This window comes from Acipenser ruthenus, chromosome 7, assembly GCF_902713425.1.
Source record: "Acipenser ruthenus chromosome 7, fAciRut3.2 maternal haplotype, whole genome shotgun sequence".
NCBI classification, from domain to species: Eukaryota; Metazoa; Chordata; class Actinopteri; order Acipenseriformes; family Acipenseridae; genus Acipenser; species Acipenser ruthenus.
Genome location: NC_081195.1, coordinates 35,188,585 through 35,213,333, shown reverse-complemented (window position 1 = coordinate 35,213,333; position 24,749 = coordinate 35,188,585). Strand labels below are relative to the sequence as shown.

Genomic DNA, 24,749 nt, shown 5'->3' with positions numbered 1-24,749 from the left:
CTAGTTGATCAACCAATGAGCACTAACATAAAATTAAATCCGATCAGAATGAAAGCTCAGCCAATCAACATGCAGTTATTATACTGGCAGTAATGCTGTCCAATAGCAGCTAGCAGAAACAGAATTTCTCCCCTGCTGAGGTAGACCGTGTTCTGCAATTCTAACATCCAGATCAGGGGTTTTCAACCTTTTTTTGAAACTGTACCCCTTCTGTCAGGAGGTTTCAGCTAAAGTACCCTTTACCATTTTCACTCACTGAATGGTACTACAGTTGCAATGAATGACAGAATCATCTGATTAACACATTGTTTCCCGTTTATTTAATATATAATTTTAGTCTGGGGCTAACTGCGGGTTTAAGACAGAATACCAAACAGCAGGCTTAATTCTTAACTTAATTACATGTCTTTAGATGCACAGAATTAAAAGACAGTATTTAGGAATCTCTCGTATTCACTTTGTATTCGGCAAAGACATTATACAATATAAATAGTCTGCACGTAAATGTTTATCACGTCACCATTTACTTCCCACCTCAGCAAAATTGTGTGTGCCGTTTAAAATGTTTACAACATCAAACACTTTACCTCAAGATAAAACTATAATACCTGCTTAATAAAGCCATCATAATTATCCAAAGGGTCTCTGTATAACTTTCTGTCGCGTTACACCTTCTGTAGACTCTTGTGTTTTCTTCCTTAGTTTTTGTTATGCAAGTAAAAAAATGCTTCCATTTCAAACACCGACAACATAATCCACCAGCCGCTACTGCTGTTACTAAAATGCAGCCGCAGTAATAAAAACAAAAACCGTCAAAGTATGAGCATTGTGATTACTATTTATGTTTAGCGGAGCATTTATACTTCTAAAAAAATCAGAAACACTGTGCTTCACTGATACGACAAGCTGAAAACAGCAAAAAACACGAGCAGCACAGAGCGCTCACACAGGCACAATCGGCAGACGCCTCCTCTCCTACATAAGCCACGCAATCGAAATCGCACGTGTGTACAGGTGGAAAATGTATTTGTTTTCATCTGCGGTTCACTTCGAGCTGTTAAACAAAGATTGCATAAAAATGCACGATGTTTTAGAGAATATATAATACCGTTAAAACATCGTTTTCTTTTACTTCATTTTTTATTTGTACATTTCCGAGTCGTCCTGCGTCCTGACCCTTAGAAGTACCCCCGGTTGAAAGACCCTGATCTAAACAATACTGATACCTGAGAATCAGAATCAGTATCTCTTAAAACAAGAACATTTCAGAAATTAACCAGTCCATTCTAAGAGGACCCCACTGTCTGGAAAGCGACTAACTGTGTCACCTCCTTCACTCCTCTCCCAGCTCACAAGCAGAAGAAACAGGACATGCTGCAGCCGTGTGACACTGAGTATCCAGCCTTCGTGTACGAGCCTTCCGTCAAAGAGACCAACAGCCTGATCGAGTGCGGGACCTGCCAAAAGTAAGAGTGCCTCCCCTAGTGGCACAGCTGCACCATAGCATGCAGTCTAGCAGCTTTCCGAGATTTGTATTTTCATTTCCACTGGGTAGGGGAGCACCCTTTAATAAAACAGAGCAGCTTCGTGCAGTGGTTCTCAAACAATGTATGGAATTGTTTTATAGACTAGAATCCCTTCATGGTGTCCTGGCCATTGGTTGGCCAAAATATTCTGAGATCATTTTTTTTGTGTGTGTCGAACAGAATAGCAGCATCGCCATCTTCTGGTAATATTGTGGTACTACAACAAAAAAGTGTGTGTCATTCATGCTATTTAGTTTCCAGTTCTGTCTTCCATCGTGTTTTTTTTTTTTTTTTTTTTTTTAATTATTATTATTTTTTCTTACATCCTTAAAACTAATCAAGTCAGTCACACCTTCAACCTGTGTGGTCTTACCTGCTGACAGTTGCATTGTTGCAGTGCTGTTTAAGTCCATTGCTGTTGTTAATGATAACTTCTAACTGACAATATGTAACAGGGCAGAGGCTGGGCCCAAACCGATGACCCTGCACACCACAAGCGAGCATCTTAACCACAGTGCAAAAGAGCCAGGCTTGTCTTTATTCATGGTTATAGAGCTTTTAAAGTCGTCTCATCTCACCGACAGGGGGCTGGATCTGTATCGGCAGTGTATCACACAGCACTGCCCATTACAAATACAATGCAGTACAATTTGGTTTTATATAGTCCCTTTCATCAGTATAATCATCCATCCCATAGTGCTGCACAGAATAAAAAAAACAGAAGAAAACGTTTTTAAAAGCAAAGCAGAGTTCAGCCCTGCAGTAAGCCTGTGGACACCCCACGAAAGCATTGCTCATCTGAGACTCAGCTAACCTGAGGGTACAATGACCCCCCACCTGTACACAGAGTAATAAGGAGGTGTGGCAAAGCTGTTAGTAGTGTGCAGGTGTAGAGACAATAACACAGTGTTCACGGTCCAAACAGTTCTTTTAATTGTCACGGTTTGGCACCATCAAATAATAATGCTGGCAACTACACAGCAATGTGTAATTGCACAGCTAAGCAAAACAGGATTTTAGTCCTGAAATAATAATACAATAATACAAGCATGGCTCTGTGTCCTTTCTCGCGGTGCTTCAGTGCTGGTGGTGAATACACAATTATTGGTGACTAGTGCAGTATTTGGAATCCAGGTTTAATGCTGGCTGGAACAGTGGTTAACAAAACAAATAAAAACACTCACGGTTTCATTTTTACTCCTTCCTGGTCCTTTCCTAAAACCATAACAAAGGAACAGATTGCATTGTCACATCCCCTAAAATACCCTTAGTCACGCCCCCTCCGATAGCTAGTTCAATCACATCTCCTCCAATCCATGACTGACACATCGCTTACCATACTAGGGCGATGACTTCTGATATTGTGACTCCGCCCCCTTCCTGGATTTCCAGCTTCCGACTGACCCTGGAATGAACTGCTGAACCATCCAGTCTGGGGCACTCTGTTCCTCTTATACAGCGCCCTCACAGGTCGGGAGGGAGATTGTTGACTAGGATTCATTCGCTCTCTGTCACAGGAGGTCATTTCCACTGAGGGGTTCTAGTGACAATATAAACCAGGAGAACATAGCTTGATGGGATTGCAGCCATATGAAAATTATTAAGCCTCTTCTTTTGTCTTTGTCCGTTTTTTGAAATGCAGGGCCCTCCCCATAAAAGCTTACTGTGGTACATGGTGGTAAAAGCATAACAAAGTGTAGTAAAGAATAACAAAAGCATGGTAAAAAGTACGCTTGCATGTTCTTTTATGAACTGTGGTTTTTTATATAACCTTTGCAATCATTAAACAAAACTTCAGTAGTCTCTGCAAAACCGGATTTTAATAAAGCTAAGACCCCGTTCACACTGGTGATTTGAGATGGCCCAGGGACGGAATTTGTGTTGATACAAATTTTTTTTTTTTTTTTAGTAGTTCTATATTTTTTTTTTTTTTTTTTTTTTTTTTAGTAGTTCTAGTTTTTCTTAGTTAACCTGGTGGGGATAGGATTCTAAAATTCGATTTTTTTTTAATATATACCATAAATTTGCTACTGTGCTACAAAAGGATTACTGTATATCCTGGTAGCTCTTCCATTCTGAGTGCAGGCTATAGTTCCATTAAAAAAAAAATAAAGCAGTTTGCCACATTTTAGGCCTGCTTTTCAGTCACATATGTGAACACGCAAAGGCGCCTTAAAAACACAAATGTGAACAGGGTTGCAGACCTAAATATGGGGCCCAGTAGTGTGAACGGGGTCTGAGTTATGTGAAAAAAAGTCTTGTCTCACAATCCTGTTGTGTAATGTAATAAGTTGACTACCACTAGAGGTCAGTGTTTCCCTAAAAATAAAGCAGAACTGCTCTCCATTGAAATGACTAGTGCCTGAGACAAAAGACCTGTCTGAACCTCAGTGCAGCTGCTCATCAGTTTAAATTATACAAGTCTGTTATACAGGGGTGCCCATGAATATGTCATCTCCTTTTTCCAGTCATCCTTTACAAGGTTAACCATCAAAATACAGTGTAACAATTGCAGGGTTAATAAGGTGTATTCAACAACTCTTATCAGTTCCTTAATTGAATGATGAGAAATAATCATTTATTCCAATGCAATTCAATGCAGTTGCTTTGTGTTCCAAACAGGTCACTTTTTAAAGCAGCACCAAAGATTGTTTGAAATATGCCACTGGTTGTTTCAATATACCTTCCCATACACAAGGCAATAAAATACAATACAAGACAAGACAATGGGGGACCGCTGGGGGCTGCAGGATGCAGGATGGCTTCAGGGGAGCTGCAGCACATACAGAAATGTTTTCTCCCAGATGACCCTGACAGAGCGATGTCCCCCACACTGGGGGATCAGTGCATTTTTCAGAATGTAACATTGACGTCAGCTTGTGCCCGTGCTAACAGTATGTTCCATTATACAACAAAAGGGGGTGATTGTAAGGAGATCAGAATAGGCAACTAACATTTGTGAACCCTTACAATACAATACCGTACAATACAATACAGTTTTATATGGCACCCAAAGGGCTGCTCAGAGAGGAGGAAAAAAAACAGGTAAGAAAAGGTTTTCGGCCAAGAGTATCTGACTGACTGATTGATTTGGGGAGTGATTTCCACAATCTTGGAGCATAATGACAAAATGCTCCTCTGCAAACCAGCATTAGGAGATGACAGTGAACAAGCTGGGAAGCATGACACTGCTAGATCAGACAGAAAGAAGCAAGATTTTACAGTAACATCAATTCTCTTCTTTACTGGCAAACAAGGTAACGACGCACAAACTGATCGTTCTGCAGAGTTTGAACATCTATGCACAGTGGCGCCAGGAAGGCCTGAAAACAAAGAGTTATCGATTCTGGAAGAAATAAAAACACAATCAAAAGTGCTGCTTCTTTTTGGGTCAGCACAGGTCGAATCAACTTGAACTTGGTGCATATGCAGTCTCGGCCTTGCTTTCTATGTTCCTTCAGTTCCTTTTAAAAATATAGGAGTTAATTAAAGACTGGAGTAAATACTTTGAAAATATGGCCCATATAGAGAATTGCACAAAACACACAAAATAGGATATTACATAGGCCATTAAAAGTGTAGAAAAAAGTAATACTCGGAAAAGCTGGATGTTTTAAAGTTTAACAACATTAACAAAGAGCTGTGAAAGTAACAATGAGGGTTCATCCACCATATTTATTCTGAGATGCAGGACCTCTACTCTCGATAGAAGAAGGCACAGCTTTTTAGACACGCTGTATGTTTGTGTGGCATCTAATAGTACAATACCAGGGTGGCCTCTTGAATTCTTAAGAAAAACAAGGCTGATCCCATACAGCTTCCCAAAACCCCTGCTGTATTTGTGTAGAGAGTTTATTTTTGTTTCATATAAACATCTTTTATACAGCTCACACTGTAAAGGTAAAGCTTGTGTCGAAGACAAACCAAGGATCTCATAAGCTGCAAAGAAAGAGCTCTGGACAGTATCTGTTCTGGAAGCTGCTGGTGTTTTTGTTTGGTGTGGAATTTGTTTGGCAGGGCTGTCTCGCTCCATCAGGCCTCACACATGCACAGATATACACACAGCACCCAGCAGGGAACAGACACACACACACACACAGATATACACACAGCACCCAGCAGGGAACAGACACACACACACACAGATATACACACAGCACCCAGCAGGGAGCAGACACACACACACACAGATATACACACAGCACCCAGCAGGGAACAGACACACACGCACAGATATACACACAGCACCCAGCAGGGAACAGACACACACACACACAGATATACACACAGCACCCAGCAGGGAGCAGACACACACACACACAGATATACACACAGCACCCAGCAGGGAACAGACACACACACACACAGATATACACACAGCACCCAGCAGGGAACAGACACACACACACACAGATATACACACAGCACCCAGCAGGGAACAGACACACACACACAGATATACACACAGCACCCAGCAGGGAACAGACACACACACACACAGATATACACACAGCACCCAGCAGGGAACAGACACACACACACAGATATACACACAGCACCCAGCAGGGAACAGACACACACACACACAGATATACACACAGCACCCAGCAGGGAACAGACACACACACACAGATATACACACAGCACCCAGCAGGGAACAGACACACACACACACAGATATACACACAGCACCCAGCAGGGAGCAGACACACACACACGCACAGATATACACACAGCACCCAGCAGGGAACAGACACACACACACACAGATATACACACAGCACCCAGCAGGGAACAGACACACACACACACAGATATACACACAGCACCCAGCAGGGAACAGACACACACACACAGATATACACACAGCACCCAGCAGGGAACAGACACACACACACACAGATATACACACAGCACCCAGCAGGGAACAGACACACACACACACAGATATACACACAGCACCCAGCAGGGAACAGACACACACACACACAGATATACACACAGCACCCAGCAGGGAACAGACACACACACACACACAGATATACACACAGCACCCAGCAGGGAGCAGACACACACACACGCACAGATATACACACAGCACCCAGCAGGGAACAGACACACACACACACAGATATACACACAGCACCCAGCAGGGAACAGACACACACACACACAGATATACACACAGCACCCAGCAGGGAACAGACACACACAGATATACACACAGCACCCAGCAGGGAACAGACACACACACACACAGATATACACACAGCACCCAGCAGGGAACAGACACACACACACACACAGATATACACACAGCACCCAGCAGGGAACAGACACACACACACACAGATATACACACAGCACCCAGCAGGGAACAGACACACACACACACAGATATACACACAGCACCCAGCAGGGAACAGACACACACAGATATACACACAGCACCCAGCAGGGAACAGACACACACACACACAGATATACACACAGCACCCAGCAGGGAACAGACACACACACACACACAGATATACACACAGCACTCAGCAGGGAACAGACACACACACACGCACAGATAGACACACAGCACCCAGCAGGGAGCAGACACACACACACGCACAGATAGACACACAGCACCCAGCAGGGAGCAGACACACACACACGCACAGATAGACACACAGCACCCAGCAGGGAGCAGACACACACACACGCACAGATATACACACAGCACCCAGCAGGGAGCAGACACACACACACGCACAGATATACACACAGCACCCAACAGGGAGCAGACACACACACACGCACAGATAGACACACAGCACCCAGCAGGGAGCAGGCACACACACACACAAATAGATACACAGACAGCACCCAGCAGGGGGCAGGCACACACACGCATAGATAGACACACAGCACCCAGCAGGGGGCAGGCTCTCATGGGGTTACAAACACAGGGTTTGAGTTCATTTGGGGACAGCTTTATCAAGGTCTTTCTTCAAAAGTGCAACTTGCCCCATTGTTTGTGAAATCTGTTTTCATGCCCCTGCTGTAATTGTAATGGTTTATTTAACTTAGTAAAGTGAAGAAATTATGCTATAATTACACTTTCTGTATGTACACCTGCTTCATATGTTCGCTTTACTCTTAAATTACATTTTTTTCATGTTTTCTCTTAAACTTAATAAGGGAAAGAGAAAAATAATGTAATAATGTCAATTAACCTTCTGAGATCCTTCATAGTAGCTTTGAACATTAGTAGTTCTATTTCCCTTTATTAAAACAAATGGCCATATTGTACATTTAAAGCAATACTGAAAATTGTCATTTTACTCCAATTGAGTATTTCAGGGGCATACAGTACTTTTCTTCAATTCAGGAGTATATGTTGCCTAGTTCAGGTTTATAATACCAGTTGTGTAACATTACTGGTTTGCAAATTGCAACATTGAGTAAGCAGGTTTTTCTGATTATATTGTTATTATTATTTGTATTGTTGTTGTTTTAAGTTATTTATAGAAATATAGATAATAGATGAAATGCATACATGTACCGTGTGTTCTGTGACAAGCCTGGCTCTTTTGCATAGTGGTTAAGGCACTCTGTGTGCATGATCATGATCAAGCCTTTTACTTTTTGCTATTGTCTTAACAGGGGTTAAGCGAACACAAAATACGTAGTAGTCTCCAGTGGTCTTTCAGCGGTTTAATTGTTTTTGCTTGGACACTATACATTTTGCAATAATGTTTTACTGCAACAAAGGGAAGTATTACATGCATACAGAATTCTGGAACATATGGTCCATACCTGCCATAGTGCTACATTCTATATATGAGAGCCTATCAGCCGGACTGTTTCAGCACTGTTCAATATGAGAACCTCTCAGCTGGACTGTTTCAGCACTGTTCAATATGAGAGCCTCTCAGTTGGACTGTTTCAGCACTGTTCAATATGAGAGCCTCTCAGCCGGACTGTTTCAGCACTGTTCAATATGAGAGCCTCTCAGCCGGACTGTTTCAGCACTGTTCAATATGAGAGCCTCTCAGCTGGACTGTTTCAGCACTGTTCAATATGAGAGCCTCTCAACCTGACAGTTTCTGCACAGTTCATCCCACACACGTTTGCACAGCTTCATCTCAGACTGTTTGTCTGGCAGCACCACCCTCCATATATAGATGCGCTGTCCCTTTAAGAAGACCCCCCCCCGCGCCGTCTTCCGTTACAACATCTGTGTTTAAAAGGAGGACCCTCTGTTGATACTGGCAGGCGTGACGGACGTCCCAGCTTAATAGGTAACCTCGTAATTCCCTTTTCACCCCCTGAAAGTAAAAAGCAGAAAAACACCAACGAGCCTGAACACCCAGGCCTTGGAAATATGCTGAACAATAACAAACAGGAAAGGAGGCTCACAGAGCCTGTCGCTCAGCCAGGATAAACCAGCCAGCGCCTCCGGAAGAAAGCAGCATTAAAAACACCATTCCTCCGGTCCCTGCCTGTGTGCCCAAATACCAGCCTCTCAGTCTTTCATGTCTGCTTGGGAGTTCCCGGGATTAAAATAAGCCTCCAACCCCTTCCCTTGTTCCCTTTTTGTATAAACAGGGACATTCCTTGCCCTTCTTGCATGCCATCTTTTTATCCCCGATGGCCTGGAATGCTTCCTGGAGCAGACGCCCTCCAGGGGAGAGAGATGGCTGTGTTAGCACCATCGTCCTAAAGGGGGATCTGAGGACAGGGCCATGAGAAACGCCAGGAGATAAACACACTGTCGGGCCCGATTCACTGAGCCGGGTTCATGTCGAATTATTAAGATTAGGTTATTGGGTTTGAGGGATATATAGAGGATACACCATGAACTTGCCTAGAGTACTGTGAGGATAGCTGAATAGCCCACGAGCACCAAAAGGGGTCGGGTGGGTTGGTTATGGCCATCCTCATGAAGGAAATATCCACAGGGCTCTGAACGTTCATGGTGTATTCTGTTTACATGACAAGTACAATGTTTGGAAAATAAAGTACCGTGTTCCTTTGAATTTAAGATGCCCTCGAATTTAAGACACAGCCTAAATTTGAGGAAAAAATAAAACATAAAATAAATTTTCAAAGATGCAACCTCAATTATGAGGCAGTTTGCGGCCGACTGGTATCACTATAGTTTTTTTGGAATAGATTTCCCATTTCTGGCACTGATTCCTGAACAGTATAGATATTATAACCATTTATTGGAATCTGGGCATTTGATAGATTCTATAACATATGCAAACTGTGTTTATTTATTTTTTCCTTTGTTTTGTTTTTTAGTGTTTTTGTTTTGTTCTTTGAATATAATGTTTAAAAAAAGGTTGTTCATAAGATACCCATAAGTGTTACTTATGTTTGCGTGAAAGACAACAAAAATCAATTCTCAGTTCTTGTGCATTATATATTTTGCAATTAAGCATCATCAGTTGGTTAACCTGGTCTTTTTTCATGGATTGACGTTGCTCTGTGAAAATGTGTCCATATGAAGAAACACTTCTTTCAGTATCCACAGAACTGGTAGCAACTGACAAATAAATTTTAGCCTTTCTTGCTAAATTGGGAAATAGGTCTTCTGCATTTCTCCAAATTCAGTCAAAGAAATTCCACTACAGTTTTCTTTTGCATATAGTTGATAATCCTCCATTTCTGATTTACAGTAATACAATACAATCTAACAGGAGGAGTTCTTTATCCAAACCCCAAACAGGTCTAAAATCCTCACTGCCTTCAGAAACTTGTGAACTGGTTAAATAAAACATGGTTTTATTCTGCATTGATCAGGGTGGTAGTAACACACAGCCATCTGTGCTGTGCAACTCTTATGCCAGTACTCAGTATGTATTTATTAATTCTGAAACTTTATTATACGTTTGATGAATTCTAATGTTACGACTTTCAAAATAAGTTGCAGTGTGCAGCACACCAGGTGGACATTGCTGTGTGCGATCTCTCAAATAAATGCTTTTTGAGTTTGTTGGTGCATCTATTTTTCTAAAACAGCAAGTCTTGAGGTAAGCTTTTTCTTTAAACGCATCAACGTCTAGAATGGCAATAATTGTCCCTCGTAATTAGCGGGTGTTTTCTAATTAGCCAAACTTTTATGGGTTGGGTACTTAATTATTCTTTTGATGAGTTTAGCTGGAGTGGCTACACTGACATCTGGAGGGTTAGGACTGAATTGCAGGTTAAGAAAACAAGTGAGAATTATTATTATTAATAATAATAATAATAATAATAATAATAATAATAATAATAATAATAATAATAATAATCAGTAATAAAACACATTTGAATGAGATGGATGCAGTAATTGTATCAATTAAATATGCGATTAAAACAATGATGAACTGAGATTATGATTTCCATTACACGAGAGTAGATGTTAAAACTTCATGCTGATTTGAACTCGGCTCTCGCCAAGATAAGCACCAACTAAGACGTAGCTTTACAGTTAACTAATGTGATCCATATGCGTCTCCATCCATTTACATTTCCTTCCATATGATGATGTAGATATCCTTCTGTCTGGTGTTAATGGCTGAAGTGTAATGCTGGCTCCAGGGATCAGCTTATTTTGCCTCCCTGGCGCATCAGCACATACAACGGCTGCGATGCTGGCTCCGGGGATCAACCAAAGTGCGGCCTCCCCAGCGCATCAGCATGACAACCGTCTGGATTGAGCTGAGTAGGGTACATCTCTGGGGTTTTCAAGTGGGCACCTTCCATCCTCAGTGTTTCGTCGACTAGCCCACGACACCTCAAGAGGGCTCGACGGTGATTCTGGCGTCCCAGCATCACCCCCCTCCGTCCCCCACTCAACTCAGCCCAGCTTACTTACCTGTCCCCAGCCAGAATTTTTCCGTCTCAACCACAGCCAGTTGCTGCTCCTCTCTGCTGCTTCAGATAAGTTCTTCACTGTGCGACGCAACTCTTGGCCACTGAATCCGACGTCTCTGAGAAACCGGGTTGTAGAGTGTGCCACAAATCCTCGACAACCCACTTCCACTGGGTAAACCCGAACTCTCCATCCTCGCTGTTCCGCTTCAGTGGCTAGTTGAGCATACCGCAGTTTCTTCCTCTCATACGCCTCATCTACAGCGTCCTCCCATGGCACTGTTAACTCTACCAGGTGAACAAGGCGTGCTGATCCAGACCACAAGACAATATCTGGTCGAAGGTTAGTGGTGGCAATCTCAGGTGGAAAAATAAGCCGTTGACCAACATCTGCCAGCATTTTCCAGTCTCTAGCAGCTTCCAGTTGTCCTGGGCGAGGATTGGTTTTAACACCTTTTCTTGGTGGTTGCTCTCCTGGGCGGAGGAATGTTGTCTTTTGTGTGTAATGTTTTGATGGAACAGGTGGCAACTTATTGGTCATGTTACGCTTGTCTTCCAATGCTAAGGCCAAACATCGCAGCACCTGGTCATGGCGCCAAGTAAACCGTCCTTGGCTAAGAGCCACCTTACATCCTGTCAAAATGTGCCTTAATGTTGCAGGTGATGAACACAAAGGACATTAAAATGTTAATCAAGAGATTAATTGTGATTATTTTTTTTAATCGCTTGACAGCCCTAATTTTTACATATCTAAGCGAATATACCACAATTGACCATTCTTGGGGAGGGGTATTATTGCATTATATGTCAATGAAGACATCTGGTAATGAGGTCTCCGGTAGATTAATGATTACTGAACAGTTTTTTTAACCCAAGTTTTTTTTTCTTAATATTAATATATAATTTGAGACACAAATAACTGAAGCTGCTATGTAGGGGTGCAACCCATTTCCTACTGGAATATGGAGCAGTTAATAATGTGCAGTGTCCCACCCTAGTGGTGGCTGGCTGCTCTTTTGTGGCTGCTCACTGATTCAGTTGCTAAGCTCTCTGAGATCCATTCCTTTACTAAGATGATCGCTGCCCCAGTACCCAAGTAGACATTCTACCCAAGCGTGTTGGAAAAACATGGCAAAGAAAACCTTGTGATGATTCAGTCTACTGGAGCTTGGAGACCCGAAGGATTCTAGCATGTGTGTAGTTGTCACGTCGGTGTATACTTCAGCATGGCAGTATTTGAGTGAGTCCTGCAGCTGGGTCTGGATACAGGTTTTCTCATACTCCTCAATACTTAAGACCTGGGTTGGTCCTCACACCTTCTGGGAACTGCTGCTCAGACCTGTCTGCTGCTCTCACCTGTCTGCTGCTCTCACCTGTCTGCTGCTCAGACCTGTCTGCTGCTCTCACCTGTCTGCTGCTCAGACCTGTCTGCTGCTCTCACCTGTCTGCTGCTCGCACCTGTCTGCTGCTCAGACCTGTCTGCTGCTCTCACCTGTCTGCTGCTCACACCTGTCTGCTGCTCACACCTGTCTGCTGCTCTCACCTGTCTGCTGCTCTCACCTGTCTGCTGCTCAGACCTGTCTGCTGCTCTCACCTGTCTGCTGCTCAGACCTGTCTGCTGTTCTCACCTGTCTGCTGCTCTCACCTGTCTGTTGCTCTCACCTGTCTGTTGCTCTCACCTGTCTGCTGCTCTCACCTGTCTGCTGCTCTCACCTGTCTGCTACTCAGACCTGTCTGCTGCTCACACCTGTCTGCTGCTCTCACCTGTCTGCTACTCAGACCTGTCTGCTGCTCACACCTGTCTGCTGCTCACACCTGTCTGCTGCTCTCACCTGTCTGCTACTCAGACCTGTCTGCTGCTCTCACCTGTCTGCTGCTCACACCTGTCTGCTGCTCAGACCTGTCTGCTGCTGTCACCTGTCTGCTGCTCTCACCTGTCTGCTGCTCAGACCTGTCTGCTGCTCTCACCTGTCTGCTGCTCAGACCTGTCTGCTGCTCTCACCTGTCTGCTGCTCTCACCTGTCTGTTGCTCGCACCTGTCTGCTGCTCTCACCTGTCTGCTGCTCTCACCTGTCTGCTACTCAGACCTGTCTGCTGCTCTTACCTGTCTGCTGCTCTCACCTGTCTGCTGCTCAGACCTGTCTGCTGCTCTCACCTGTCTGCTGCTCAGACCTGTCTGCTGCTCTCACCTGTCTGCTGCTCAGACCTGTCCGTTGCTCAGATCTGTCTGCTGCTCACACCTGTCTGCTGTTCTCACCTGTCTGCTGCTCTCACCTGTCTGCTGCTCTCACCTGTCTGCTGCTCATACCTGTCTGCTGCTCTCATCTGTCTGCTGCTCTCACCTGTCTGCTGCTCAGACCTGTCTGCTGCTCTCACCTGTCTGCTGCTCAGACCTGTCTGCTGCTCTCACCTGTCTGCTGCTCTCACCTGTCTGCTGCTCAGACCTGTCTGCTGTGCACACCTGTCTGCTGCTCACAGTTTCCATTTGGAAGAGCGTGGCGAGGTGGTGGGAAGGGGAGTGGAAGTTATTCTGTTAGGGGAATGTAGTGGAGACGCCAATGTAGTGGAGCCGCCCATATCTGCTGTAATGAATTGGCATCTCAGCCCATTGAATTCAATGGAAAGTCAAGGGCTGAGTGTGAACCACAAACCATGTGGTACAAATGTCTTACCATTCAACTGAGCAAGCTCTGTAGTCGAGAGGTAAATGCAGTCAAACTCTGATGTTACGTACCACATTCGGACCAGGAAAAGGTTTGTTATGTCCAACAGTGTCTTTATTTTTGATGCATATGGGGAAAAGTGGTCTATTTTTAGAAGCAGTAAACATGTATAATGCATATTCAATGAATTTAGAACAACATTTTGTAGAAAAAGGGGCACAATTGTATTAGACAAATTTGGAAGTTAAAAATAACAAATTATTATCTAATGTATTCATTTCTATTAACTTCTTCTATACAGTACAGTATTAAGAAAAATATACTGTATTAAATAAATCAGTTTTAATGTTGCAATATCCAGTTTTTGCACAGAAATGCAGAGCTTTTCTTTCAGGGAAATTGATGATTGAAATCTTTTAGCATTAGCCATGATGACAGAACAGGTGCCCAACACAGGGTTAGATCTAAATCACAACCGCTAGTATCAGACATGGGTTATATTTGGAGAGAGGAGGGGGAGCAGTGGTCCCAATAAATCCTAGCACCGCCACTGGTCCCAGTGAATCCTAGCACCGCCACTGGTCCCAGTGAATCCTAGCACCGCCACTGGTCCCAGTGAATTTGTTAGTTATTTCTTTCCATGTTTCTTTTCTTAATGTTTTTTGGCCCTGCGAAGTGTTAAATAATATTTCTAGTTTTTTTTTCTATTTCACTAACAGGTAAATGTCGTCTTTGTGGAAATTTGTTTTCCTTTTCTTTTTGGCCGGTCCCAGAGCTCCATCCTATTATATTTGCCTATTAGGCCTACTTCTTTCTGTTCACTATACCACTCATTTATCTTTGCCAGAAGGAAGTTCTAAATCTTGACTTTCGCCTTGCTAATTTATTTATAATGAGATGCAAATTGGGGGGGAGGGGGTAGTCTTTTATAAACACTGTAAAGCTGTAGCACTGTAAAGTGCTAATAGGGAGCAGATCAAAGCCTATGCACTGAGGAGGCATGTCACCTATTAAAATGGGAATGCACTGGTTTGCCTCTACTGACGTGTGCTTGACCGGAAGACCAATGGGCGATAACAACCAAATGGGATTAATCCTCAACCGCATCCTTTCAGCCTTTGAACCATTTGAAACTGCTCATGCAGTTATACACGCACTCTTTTTATGAATTTTAGAAGCATGGTGGTGGACGAATCCCAACTCATTTTTTCTTGCAGCTGTCAGCAAAAGCTGATGTTAGTCGAGCTTTTTGAGAAGGCTTCAGAAAGTATACAGCTTATGCTTAATTGATACATTGATAATATAGTATATAAACACAGTCTAAAGTATGGTTGATCCTACTAAGTATTACTCTTCACTTTACCAGGCGTGTGTGTGTTATCCAAGGCAGTACAGTCTGGTAGAGTTTCACCCGAGACAGACACCAGAGGTATGTTCTAGCACTTCAGTAAGCACTTTGGTCATACTGGCACACTCGTAACTATGACTCAATTAACCGTTCATTATTTTGGGGTGGGGTGGTGCCAGTGTTTGTTGTTTTTATATCATTTTTAATATGTGCAGCAGCGTCCATGAAGCACTGAGGTGCGTAACTCCTGCAAGTAAAGAAAAACACAGTGACATGAAATCAAAGTACTTATCAAATATGCTAGGATTAAAATCGCCTTTGAATCATTGCTTGACAAGAAGTTGTCAGCTTGTGTACCCCAGTGTTGGTCCTGTGCTTTGCTTGTGTACCCCAGTGTTGGTGCTGTGCTCCGCTTGTGTACCCCAGTGTTGGTGCTGTGCTTTGCTTGTGTACCCCAGTGTTGGTGCTGTGCTCCGCTTGTGTACCCCAGTGTTAGTGCTGTGCTCCGCTTGTGTACCCCAGTGTTGGTGCTGTGCTTTGCTTGTGTACCCCAGTGTTGGTGCTGTGCTCCGCTTGTGTACCCCAGTGTTGGTTCTGTGCTCCGCTTGTGTACCCCAGTGTTGGTGCTGTGCTTCGCTTGTGTACCCCAGTGTTGGTGCTGTGCTTTGCTTGTGTACCCCAGTGTTGGTGCTGTGCTTTGCTTGTGTACCCCAGTGTTGGTGCTGTGCTCCGCTTGTGTACCCCAGTGTTGGTTCTGTGCTCCGCTTGTGTACCCCAGTGTTGGTGCTGTGCTCCGCTTGTGTACCCCAGTTTTTTAATGCTTTAGAATGCATTTCTTGCATCTTCTTTATATCATACTGAAAATCTTGTGGGTCTTTGCCTGTTTTATGTTTGTTCATTTGTTATTTACACTAATTCAGGATATAAAATATTTTAAATACAATGCAAAAAATATTATATCCTGGTTCCTGTGCTGTAGGTCACATTGTGTTGTTGCCGCAGGACCATTGGAATGAGTTTGATCTATAGCACAGGACGTGATTAGGTTCCAGGAAGCAGCAGCAACGTTTTATCCATAGCGTTGTCTTTGAGATTTCTGCATAGTCCAAACTGAGGTATAAAATACAAGTAAGGAACGGAGCAAACGGACAAGGGGACCCGTAATAACATTGCTAGGGATAAAACCTTGTCTGGCACTCCTTTAGCTAAAATAATTTAGTTTCAGTGAGTTTCTGTCCTTGTTGTGTGTAAATGAACTCCATGTAGCGAACTCTCTTGAGGTCATACAGGTGGCCCAGAAGTGTTCTTGTGTTGCTGCTTTAATTATTATTATTATTATTATTATTTATTTCTTAGCAGACGCCCTTATCCAGGGCGACTTACAATCGTAACTTGCTGTCTGTGTCTCCTTCCAGGATGTTCGTGGTTCAGCAGATCGCTAATAGTAACCTGCTGCTGCTGGTGACTCAGGCCGACTGTGACTGCAGCCTCTACCCCCCAATCACACTCGAACCTCATGAAGTCAAATATATCCTTTTATTTGATATGGAAATTATTTAAACTCAGATACACATGTTCTGTGCCAGGCCTATTGTAGTGCCGCAATATTTTTGTATTAAATTGAACTATTACATTGATATACTTTTAAATGATAAATAATATTATTCAAATAGTAATAAATAGTGATACAGTGTAGCCATTTTGACAGCAAATTGTACAATGCCATGCAATCCAAGATATTTCACTTTTTTTACACGGAAGTCTAATATTGTTTTTATATAGAATAGCAGATGGACTGCTGGTTCTAATTAAGTCTATTTAAAGGTAAGGAATACTAAAATAAACTAAAATTCAAATGACAAATGTTTTGACTAGAACTCTTTTTCAATGGCTTCAAATTACATTTAAAGGTATGCACGTTCTGGGGTCCCCGAGTGTGCATGGTGAGCCATACAGTCAGGGGAGCGCAGGTTCGAGTCCTGGCTCTGTGAAGTCGTCAGTCTTCTCTGGGGATTCTGGAGGGGGCGTTGTATTAGCTCTGGCACTCCTACGGGTTAGGGGGGCAAAACCAGTAGAGACTGTTTCTCCTGGCCAGGCGCCCAGTGAGCTCACAGCGGACACCTGCAGGGCTGGCCTTTGTCCTGCAGAGGCCGGTAGCTCGCTGACATCCGCTCTGGAGTTCCTGGATGTAAAAGAGGAAGCTGGCTCGGTCGTAGGATCGGAGGATGCCCACTGAACCTTCAGTTCTCCTGAGCTGTGTGGGGAATTACTGTGGTGAGGGGAAAGAATAACTGGACATTCTAAATTGGGGGTGAAATAATTGGGCACTCTAAATAAAATAAAATGTTATACACATTCTCAGTTGATGATGATCCATTTTATTTATAAATTAATCAACTAACATATTTAGTTGACAGCTAAACTATTGAGTAATGGTAGGGGAAAAAATGCTTTAATTTGAACCCAGGGTTACATGCGTGGATTGAACATTTGTATCCTGAGCCCCGCTGCACATAACGCCTCAGTGAAGTGTGACAGGATGCGCTCCCAGAAGATCAGAAGGCGTCCAGATTCCTGCCACGCTTTCCATCCTGAGGTAAGTAAGGCCTTCCTGATACTGAATGCAGTCATCACTCATTGTGACATACGGACACCAGAGACCAGAGAATATATGTGTTGTAATCAGTGATTTAATAAACCCATACCCTGCCCTGATAAGATGTTTTAGAGCATTTTACAGCACTCGAGAATTAACCTGCACATCAACCACCACTTATCCCAGGATTAGGCTACCCCTATCAAATTGATCAAATTAACTCATTAGATATTTAAGTTGAAATAAAACATTCTACTTCACATTTTACTTCTTTATATCATATCCCCAAGCAAAGGGAGCCTTCTACAATGCAAAGACTTGGGACCAGAAGTTTGTAATGAACTGAGAATCATTTGCATTGGGGTTCATCCATCTTGAGTTTGATCAGTCTGAAGTATGTGCTTGTTAATGACTGGATAAAAGCTGGGGTGCACATAGATTTCATACTTTTATCACGTGTTCGTCTGGTTTAACAGTGTTCACAATTCAGTCCAATTTACTGCAATAAACGTATTGCAATTCACTAATAACAAAACTCAGTATCAGCCACTAAATTCATTCATTATGATATTCATGTTCCTGGCTGTTACTTGAACTGTTAATGTTAGTACATTCTCTATAGTTTACTACATTGTAAAACCAAACCTTTAAGAAATAAACATAAATCTCATGGAACAGATAATAACCCTATTTGAATTGTAGACATGCAAACAACTAAAGGGTTACCTTACTGTGTAAAGTATAGAAATACTATCATGTTTATAATCTGTTGCATAACATTTATGTTTAATTCTTAAATACCTGAGTACGTTCAGAAATATTGGTACATTTGGTCAAATTTTGGAAAAAGTGAAAATAAGAGCTATTCTTAAGCACTCTGCAGTGTTTAATAGATATGGATCATTTTAATTTTTTCATTACAGGAAAATGCTCAGGACTGTGGGGGAGCCTCAGAAATGTCTCTCTCTTTGCCCCTCTTCATATTGTCGCTCTGCTCCGCGGCAGCTGTGTTGCGGTGATGGGACACGCTTCGCAGTCTCTTCTGTGACTCTTCCTGGAGAACCTTCTGAATGAAGTCTGCATGCAACAATTTGTTTGTTTTGGTTATTTAGTTTCCTTTCACATGCAAAATTTAACTGTTGACCATATGGTAATGGTTACATTTCTATTTCAGGGAACCAAGGTTATGATAATAACCTAATGTTCTGTTTTGTTAAAAAAAAAAAAAATGCAACAAGCAAAGAACTGAATGTGCTGAAAACAGCAGGTTTGAAAAATCAACCATAACAGAAAAGACATTTCGGAATGAATCTGGAAGATTTTGGACATGTCTTTCAGTTTCAATTAGACCTCTTGGGTGTCTCAAGATGGTAAAATGACTTCCAAACCAGAGACGAAAACTTGAAACATTCGCCATGAACATGAAATGATTCCATAGGCCTGCATTGCACTGTGTGGTCCCATCCTGTCTAGAAATACCAACTCAATGTGATGTTGCTTATCGTGGACAGCTTTCCAATTCCTTGTGACTTTTTTGAGCTCCATGTTAAGCGTTCTTCCAGCAGATCTCAACGATGGGAAGGATGCCAGACTTTGCTGTTTAAAGGAATAAACAGTAAGCTCTTGAATCACTGTCTCAAATGGATTTACTATTTTGAGGGTTGAATCAGTATATTCTGCTCAAATGTGTACTGGCATGTCAAGATGAAAAACTTTTAATATTCAAGCCACTGGTGGACTTTTAGACTTTGTTTCCTTTAGAATGAATTGCAGTCATTAAACTAAATAGCCATTCCTGTATGGATTTCAGCATTCAGAGTTGATCAGCCCTCTTGTCAAGTCCTACTACAAATATAGAAATGTGAATAATAACATTGTGAAACAGAAAACTAGGTCCAATGTGTCCTGGTTTTTAATCCTGCACGGGCTATTAGCCAAGAGGCTGGGTTAGCCAGCTTTGCTCACGTCACGTGTCTGGTGCATCATGAACGTTTATCATTATAGCTACTATATATAATGAACAAGCCATTTTTTATATACTGTGCAAGAAAAAAGGGCCAAAGGGTTCTTTAGGAATTATTGAAATACATGTAAATAAATATTAACTTAAAAAAGGAATATGTCTTTTTGAGTTTGTTTTGCAGGCTGTAGGTCTATTTTTTAAATCTAAACCGTGGTTGATCTAATCACCACCAGCTTTTAACAGTAGAACTACCCAGGCGGTCAGTTTGACTGTTTGCTGTTTTTAAATTTAATTTATTCTGCCTGTCTGGCACATATGGGGCTGTGCGTTTATGACTTTACGTAAATATAGGTATTAATTATCCTGACAAAGTTTGAGATGCGGGGTTGCAAAAATAAGGGAGATTATTATTCATTTTTTAGCAGATGCCCTTATCCAGGGTGACTTACAATTATTACAAGATATCACATTATTTTTACATACAATTACCCATTTATACAGTTGGGTTTTTACTGGAGCAATCTAGGTAAAGTACCTTGCTCAAGGATACAGCAGCAGTGTCCCCCCACCTGGGATTGAACCCACCACCCTCCAGTTAAGATTCCAGAGTCCTAACCACTACTCCACACTGCTGATATACAGTCAGCACTCGGATATCCGTTACCCAGATACACGTCAGTCGCGTTTTACCGCCCTTGTATTAATAAAATCAATCCCCATCATATATATTTAACAAATTAATGCACTTATCCGTCACACGCGATTTCCGACTCTGTCACCAGTTTTCTGATACAAAGCCTGTCTCTTCAATGTACTTCTTTATCTGTCACAGCCCGCATTTTTTTTTTTTTTTTTTTTATTGAATCAGTCTGTCATTACTGTGCAGTTACACAGCGCTTCCTCTAATTTTACATGACGAAAATGTAGCCAAAACAAACGACAAGCTTTGGTAATATAAAACAGTTAATCATTAAACAGTTTTAGATACTGTGATGCATTTTTTTTAAATCTGTGATCTTTAGTTGCTTTTGTACATTTAGAGTCCACATACCCGCTCTCCTCTGATGAAGAGAGGGTGATTAACTTACTGGGGACGTCTATTACTGAAGGCGTTTCGGGGGGATGTGACACGTTAATATCACAAGCCCCAGCAGAAATCCTCCACTGGGGGGCTATCAATGACGATCCAGGTAAAATTATTAATATGCATTCATAAAGTATGCAATGAGTGTATCTGGTGTTTCTATTTCAAATCTTGTGATGGACGAGATGATGTCTTTCAGTGTTTTTCCTGTATAGTGTGTGTGTCTGTATATAAAGAAATATATATTGCATAAACATCCCTTTCTTACAGGGGAAGAAGCGGATTCCCAACAACCTGTACCTCTCAGTCTGTTAATTCTGCACCTCCTACCCTCCTAGATGTCAGTTTGCATTAAATGCATCTAACTGCAGTGCGAAAATAATTAATACAGACAACGCACACCTTGAATTAGTAAAGAAACAAATAGAAATTATAGAAGAGAGGCTGGCATTAAAAAAAGAGGAGCTACAAATTCAAAAGGAGTCATTGCAGGTTTTAAAGGAAATCGCAAACACTGCTGAGAAACGAGTGTTAGCTACACAGACTCTAATGTTAATGCTCCTTAGATCAAACCCTTCTCTGCCAGCAACTATGGGAGCTCCAACTCTGCCCACCGAACTAGCTGGTGAAAGTGAGTTTATGAATATATTTGTTTAAATTATTTTATGTATAATGCATTGTTTCCCTTTTCGAATATATGCATATCTATGGAATTGTTTTTCAGATGTATTCTCTCAACTGTGGACTACTTTTTCTTTCCTCATTTTTGGGGTTTAAACTTTTTCCAAATGTGAAAAAAATACATATATGTTAATAAAAAAATAAGTTGCTTAGAAGCATCATTATTTTGTGGGAGGGAGGTGGGTGTCCTCTTACAAATATAACATATTTTGAGCTGTTTAAAGAGTGTAGTGTTCCTCAGTTAATCTACTAAGAACTCGGCGCCCAGCAGTATTTTGTGGCTCTTGTTCCGTCGCTGCAGGGTGGTCATTATCTTCAGGATGATCCTCTTCAAATGGTGTAGTACTCTGCTGGGCAATATTATGAAGAACACATGCAGCTATTACGATCTTCGCACACTTTTCTGGGGAATATTGTTGTGCACCGACAGATTTGTATAGTGCCCTAAAGTGCATTTTGAGGCGACCTCTGCACCTTTCAATGACCTGCCTAGTTTTGCAGTGGTCAGTGTTGTATTTCCCCTCTGCTCTTGGTGTAGGTGTGGTTACTGGTGTTAGAAGATAAGGAAGAAGGGGATATCCACTGTCTCCCAACAACCAGCCACCTTGGAAGCCACCCTCCTCTCCAATGGCTTTAGCACCACAATTTGCCCAGATAAATGGATCATGTGTGGCACCTGGCCACTTCGCAACCACATTTCTAATGAGTTTGTGGTCGCATATTAACTGGACGTTCGGTGAATGGTGGCCTTTTCGACACACATAGTGGTACTCATTGCTTGGTGCCCTTATTTGAATATGTGTACCATCTACTACCCCTACAACATTTAGAAAATTGCAGATTGAATGGAAACCTTTCTTGATTGTGTGCAGCTCCAGGCGCAGTTGGACACTTAATGTAGGGTGCAGCGTGGTCTTTAAGTGCAGTTGTCACATTTTCAAGACATCCGCACACCGATACATTGCTAATCACCAGTGTGTCACCCAATACATTCTGAAAGGATCCGCTGGCCAGAAATCTCAAGATGACCAACACTTCTGCAGATGGAGCGCAATGTCTCATTGTTTGTCATCGTACAAACGGATCAGGAAATGATCTTGGATATCCTCCCTCTTCAAACGGTACCGTGTCAGAAATGGAGTGCACACATCTTCTATTAAAATTCCTATGAGCCAAAGCTCGCTGTCTTGTAAATATTGCTGTGTATGCCTTAAATACACTGCATACATTTAATGAAATTAAATGAGAATTTAAATTTCTGTCTTTGAGTGTTCTTTAAGTATCTTCCTTTGTAATGAACAGGATCTGCAGGTAAGGTGAACTGCAATGCATTTTCACTGCAGTTACTTTAGGTAGCACTGTTGTGCACACAGCGTTTTTTATTTGTCCCTTTAAAGATACAAGGTAACAGTTGCCAGCATTGTGCTCATATAAATTGCCAATGCACATCATGTTGTGTTCCAGGGAGCTGAGAACACTGTGTTCTTTGGACCAGTGCAGCGCATTGGACTTTTAAATGATTGGAAAACCAGAGTTTCAGTGAAATCTGTTAAAGCCAAGCTTATTAAGGTGCTGGAAGGGCTGTGCCAGGGAGCTGGGAATGTGGTCCCTTCAATGGATTGAAAATTCACCAGCAATATCAAAGCTGTGAACACCTTAGCTTCCAACCACAGACATTTCGATTGCTGTGCTCTTCCAGAACACATTTCTCCCTCTGTGATAGATGATGTTTGTGCTGAAAAGGGAGGCAATGTTCCTCCAGCCTGCTGATCCAGTTTGCTTAATGGGCAGGAGAATACATTATTGCTTTCTTTTCCAGCACAAACTTTCTGTCATAGGAAGAATGGGAACAGAGCCAACCAGGGCACTTAGTGCACTGTTGGGATGGCTTAGAATTCAAATAATGTTCTTCAATTAAAGAAAAAGGTTTTACTAAAGAGAAGTGAGCAAGACCTTGTTGTCTCGCCAGTTTTACTCGCCCCCTCTTACTCTGATGACAGACTGATCACGGCTTGACTGGAAGTGACACAGACTCCACAAAGTGCTGTGAGAGGCACAGACTCCACAAGGTGCTGGGAGTAGCACAGTCTCCACAAGGTGCTGGGCGTGACACAGACTCCACAAGGTGCTGGGCGTGACACAGACTCCACAAGGTGCTGGGCGTGGCACAGACTCCACAAGGTGCTGGGCGTGGCACAGACTCCACAAGGTGCTGGGCGTGGCACAGACTCCACAAAGTGCTGGGAGTGGCACAGACTCCACAAGGTGCTGGGAGTGGCACAGACTCCACAAGGTGCTGGGCGTGGCACAGACTCCACAAGGTGCTGGGAGTGGCACAGACTCCACAAGGTGCTGGGAGTGGCACAGACTCCACAAAGTGCTGGGAGTGGCACAGACTCCACAAGGTGCTGGGAGTGGCACAGACTCCACAAGGTGCTGGGTGTGTGTGGCAAAGTGCCCCGCCCCTGTGTGCATTTGTGTGTTTTGTGTATGTATGGGTGCGTATGTTAATGTTGGTGTATACATTGGTACACAGGATATAAACGGGTCTGTGTTTCACGTGTGTTTAAAGTGTATAATTATATTTAGGCACGAGGATGGCACATAACTTCACGTGCAGATAAAATGGGTATAATGTGTGGCACGGGGTTGCACGTAATGAATTCACGTGCTGGGATTCAAGTGAGTAATTAATTAGTAATTGAATCCCAGCACAACAGTATATATAGATGCACGTTTTAGTCACTTGTGGTTGGTGTTCGGTGAGTGGAGAACGGGAGAGAGAGGAGAAAAGAAAGCAAAGCAAAGTAATTAGTGTTTTCACTCACCGTGTTTGTCCATTTGTCTGTTCACTGTTTAGTCTGTTTTGTTTGTCTCTTTATTTTGGCGTATAGTGCCGTGTCCCGTGTTTTTGTTACAACCTTTTTATTTTCTGTATTAAATGCTGAGCGCAATCACGCGCCCAGCTTAAACCCAAATCTCTGTTTGTTGTGTTCCTGTTTCTGGTCTGACGCCACCCACTCCGGCCGTCTTTGT

The 24,749-nt window shown here is 42.6% G+C and overlaps 1 protein-coding gene across 3 annotated transcripts in view; it reads left to right on the top strand.

The window, feature by feature from the left end:
- LOC117414667 (voltage-dependent calcium channel subunit alpha-2/delta-4) overlaps positions 1-19,613 on the top strand; it is a 190,873-nt gene extending 171,260 nt beyond the window's left edge. For all 3 annotated transcript variants that reach the window (XM_059026831.1, XM_059026833.1, XM_059026832.1), the window contains 3 exons: positions 1,349-1,466; positions 16,805-17,985; positions 18,909-19,613. In XM_059026831.1, coding sequence (XP_058882814.1) covers positions 1,349-1,466; positions 16,805-16,949 — 263 coding nt within the window. In that variant the 3' untranslated portion in view covers positions 16,950-17,985; positions 18,909-19,613. The remainder of the gene's footprint in view (positions 1-1,348; positions 1,467-16,804; positions 17,986-18,908) is intronic.
- The last annotated feature ends 5,136 nt before the right edge of the window (positions 19,614-24,749 follow it).